Below are 5,000 nucleotides of genomic sequence, written 5' to 3' on the forward strand. Positions count from 1 at the left end.
TCGCTCGTTGTCTTAAATATATCAACGTAATCGTTAATTTATGTAAATTATACGAACAGCTATCTAGGAAGATCCTGAAAGTCAAATACAGAGGGAATCTGTACATTAAACGGTGTGGGAATTGAAGGTTCTCTACATTTTCTATTCCTCGCAGTCTCACGGTGCCCCTCTGCTGGCCCTCGTGTGCGTGGTGTCAGCTGCGAAGCTGCAAGGCTACAGTGCCGAGGGCGACACCGGCCTGGGAATCACGCTTGGCCAAGTGCATGGAGGCGCTGGCCACGGAGGCGTTGGAGGCGGCAGTGTGATTCCGGCCATCTTCGTCGGTTCTGGCGTGATTCCTGAGAGTGCCTTTGGCGGAGTAACTGGAGGCGTCATCAGCGGAGAATACAGTGCCCCGAGCGTTGTTGTCGCTCCCATTGCTGCTAGAGGCTTCAATGTTGATATCGCTGGAGGCTTTGGCTCTATTGCAGGCCCCGATGTCACATCTATTGATGTCCCACCTGTTCCTAACACCGCATACATCACTCCCCGAAACTGAGCTAAACTCTACTGGGCCTCAGACGCCGGGAATAGTGACAGGGTCCCCAGTGGTATAAATGGTATCATTTTAATAAAGTAAAAACAAAAAACAAATATGACATTCTTTTCCATATTTATTTGATTTTTTTTTTTTCTCTCTGCATACAAACGTACAGATGAATACAAAAAAATCCTTTTGCTATCATGACGTAGTGATGTTTCTTAGTGTTACATATCCCCTAAAGCTTACATTACATCTCATTAAAGATTGCAACACTGTCTACAAAGTAATACTAGAAATTTTAAATATATTTTGTCTTTCAAAAAAAAAAATATATATATCTTTTAGAGCAAACAGAGAAACTTCCAAAATAGTCTTAACATGTATTGATTTGTTTTACATGATAATACAAATTTTCGAAGATGAGTTACTCGAGTGAGTTTAATCTAATATCAATTATGAGTTATGAGTTATGAACAACTCTTAGGTCTCTAATAAACTTTACATGAGTGGCAAAGGGAGGAGGAGGGGACAAGAGGTTCATCAGAATAGGGCAGTGGTTTCTGTAGGAGTATATGTATAAATATGTACATATTTAGATATTGATGTATACATGCATGCACACACACACATACACAGACACATACATAGGTGTGCGTGTATACATAATATATATGTAAATATGTGTATATTTTTTTTATAAATATATATATTTATTTATATACACACACACATAGTATATACATATATATACATACATACATATACATATTCCTTTATAAGCACACCAACACTCACACAGACACACACACACACATACACACACACACTTACACACACACACATACACACACACACACACACATATATATATATATATATATATATATATATATATATATATATATGTGTGTGTGTGTGTGTGTGTGTGTGTGTGTGTGTGTACATGTGTGTGTGTGCATATATATATATATATATATATATATATATATATATATATATATATATATATGTATATATATAAATATAAATAAGCGTGTATGTGTGTTTGTATATATATATATATATATATACATATATACCAATGCCTCATTGCAGTATTCCATCTTTCACATATATTTCTCAGTACATCTGACTTCGATTTCAAATTTCTAAATCAATTTCCAAGTGTAAAACCTCGCTATCATTACTCATGTATGAGTAGATAGGTAATGTCCATGGAACTATTTAGAACCTAGTTGCCCACTGCTTTTAGTGAGTCGTGTGTCATGGTTGGTTTAGTACTGGTTCTCCGGTTTCATACCCAGAGTGACCTAGGTTCGAGGCCTGGTCAGGGAGGATTGTTATTTATATATATGTGTGTGTGTGTGTGTGTGTGTGTGTGTGTGTGTGTGTGTGTGTGTGTATAAATAAATATATATATATATATATATATATATATATATATATATATATATATATATATATATAATCAGTGAATAGCATCTTCATATTTAATATTTTTGTCATAAATATGAATTCAAAACGAAAAAAAGAGCATACATAAATAAGACGACGGAATCTACTCCAGTTAATCAAATGTTATCAGAGAACCTGGTCTATTCTCTATCCCTCGTTGTTCACTTACAGGGTAATACCTTCGCGGATCTCAGTGTCTAGAGCAAAACACATTGCATGGTATATTTTTGTTATTTATTTATTCTAAGCACCGAAAAGTTGTCGAAAGTGAATCATTTTCGACACTGTTTGCCTGGAAAGTAACAAGTTCAGTTCGGGGGAGCAATGTATTCGCCGCCAGGAGCAGGGGCGACGTCGACCGGAGCGACCTCAGGGACTACACTTGGTGGAATGTATTCCTCGCCAATATCTCCATCAAGAAGGTCTCCAGCGCCGACGGCACCTCCAGCAGCGCCACCAGACGCACCTCCAGTCACGCCAACAATGGCACTTTCAGGAAGCACACCGGAACCGACCAAAACGAAAGGAAGCACACTGCCGCCTCCAACGCCCCTGTTTCCGTCGTCTTCATGCAGTTCACCGTCGTCAAGTGCGATTCCCAAGCCGGTGTCGCCTCCGTCACTGTAGCCTTCCAGTTTCGCGGCTGATGCCACGCACACCAGAACCAGCACGAAGGCACATCGCAGCTGTGGAGAGCAGAATACAAATTTTAATTTTTACTGGACTGTTTTCTAAAAGAGAAATCCCACTCCGCTCTGTCTCTGTGACTATGCACTGTACTTATGAATCTTTATTCCTACATCTGTCTAATATACATACATTATTAACGTATTTTTGTAAGTATCAGCATGTACAAATACTATATCTGTGTATATCGACCTTAACGGAAATTATTTCCTCGTAAATTAACGCCTTATATTATCAATTACTTACGGAAATGCGCTGGGGATTCATGACTTGGAAATATTTTTTAGAGCTCTGTTGGAGGATGACCAGACTTCTAGCCGATGAAGTGTGTCAGTGTTTGCTTTTGTGTTGGTATTTATACTGCATAATGTTTGTAATGCAAGGCCTAGAGAGGTGCCAGGTCCCAAATGTTGAACTTTTTTTTATAAATTTGAAGGATTTCCTGTTATGAGTCAAAAGATGACAGTCAATTCTAATTTAAACGGCAAGAAATAGATTATCATGAAGATTATGTACAAAGTGTATTTTACTGTGTCAAAACATACTATATACATAATTTCGAGGGAATGTGACAAAATAGCAATGCAAGGCAATGGGCGAAGTATTTAAATAACATGGTTATTAAGTAAATATAATGATATACCTAATTGTGCAATATTGAGATCTTGAAACAAACAATAACTATATATGCAAATGTGTGCATTAGTATTACATACATGCGCGCGCATGTATATACACATACACACACACACGTGTGTTTGTGTGTGAGTGAGTGTGTGTGTGTGTGTGTGTGTGTGTGTGTGTGCAATTATTATCATTAGTAATGATACTGATATTTATTTACATTAAAATTGCAAAACCTTCACATCTTCTCCACAGTGATGATGATGAAAATAACAATAATACTAACACCAGCAATTATAATAATAATAATAGTGATAATAATCATAATAACAATTACAACAATAAGAAAAAGAAGAATGTTTAAAAATAATAATAATAATAATAATAATAATAATAACGGGAGAACGAAAGAATGCATCAAAGTTTCTAAGAAAGCAATTACATAATCACGCGAAAAGATTAGAATATCAGTGAAATAAACGACTTGATTTATACGGTAAAAAAGTATATGGTAAAAAGATCACAAATAGACAATAAAAGAAAAGAAAGCAGACGTTCTGGAAAGTAAAGTCCGAAAAAGAAAGAAAAGAACTAAAGATAACGAAGTAGATGAGAAAAAAGGAAGAAAAGCTGGAGGAATTACGCAAAAAAGACAATTAATATAAACAAACGCACCATGAATTAGATTTGAGAATAGGGGGAAACAATTTAGACAAAATAGAACATTTACAACCGACACCAAGAGATTCTATACAACGGTAGCTTTCGAACAAGCCTAAAATACAGATTATGTTATGAATATGATGAAAGCTTAGAGCACATCACATCAATATGTCCAACTCTGACAAAAAAGGAATACCTTGAAAGACACAGCAAAGCACTAACCTACATACTGGAAAATATGTAAACTTGAAGTACTAGATAGTATGTACACAAGCCAAGCACAGTGGTTGAGGGAAGGGAGTAGTCATGCTATGGGATATGCCAATCCATACTGACAAAGAGATTACTACCATTACATCCGACATCGTAATTAAAGACAAGGAAAACAAAGGTATTTTCATTGACAAACAAGCAAAATAAAATTGCCAACACAAACAGCTGAGATTGATGTCATCAAAATGCTATCATGAGTACGACTGTTATTCCTATCATTGTTGGAATTCTCGGTCTTATTAGAAAACACATAAATGATCAGGCATCAGAGATTCATGGAAGGATCAGAATCGAAGAAATCCAGAAGAGAAACAAATTAGGAACGTCACATATCCTCAGCTCGTTCCTGAGAAACGACTGGACTTGAGCCTTCTGGACCATAGTTTGATTTTGGCCTCTTCAAAGAAAAGCATAAAAAGAGGACGTGTAATAATAATAATGATGATGATGATAATGACTGATGATGATAATGATGATTTTGATGATGATGATAATAATAATGATAATGATATATGAGAATGGAAGTAATGATAATGATAATAATAACAATAATAATTATGATAATGGTAATAACAATGATAATCATGATAACAATGATAATGGTAATTATGATAAGATATTAATAATCATAATAGTGATGATGATGATGACGATAATAATAATATTGATAACAATAATACTTTTATACTACTACTACTGATAATAATAATAATAATAGTAATAATTCTTGAGATAATAGTAATGATGATAAGTAAATTAATAATAACAATAATAA

General features: G+C 35.2%; 1 protein-coding gene across 1 annotated transcript in view; it reads left to right on the forward strand.

Annotated features, from left to right (window-relative positions):
* LOC125040515 overlaps nt 1-633 on the forward strand; it is a 693-nt gene extending 60 nt beyond the window's left edge. The window contains exon 2 of the mRNA XM_047635074.1: nt 155-633. Within this exon, the coding sequence (XP_047491030.1) occupies nt 155-538 (384 nt within the window). The 3' untranslated portion in view covers nt 539-633. The remainder of the gene's footprint in view (nt 1-154) is intronic.
* The last annotated feature ends 4,367 nt before the right edge of the window (nt 634-5,000 follow it).

The sequence above is a fragment of the Penaeus chinensis genome, chromosome 29 (genome assembly GCF_019202785.1).
Source record: "Penaeus chinensis breed Huanghai No. 1 chromosome 29, ASM1920278v2, whole genome shotgun sequence".
NCBI lineage: Eukaryota > Metazoa > Arthropoda > Malacostraca > Decapoda > Penaeidae > Penaeus > Penaeus chinensis.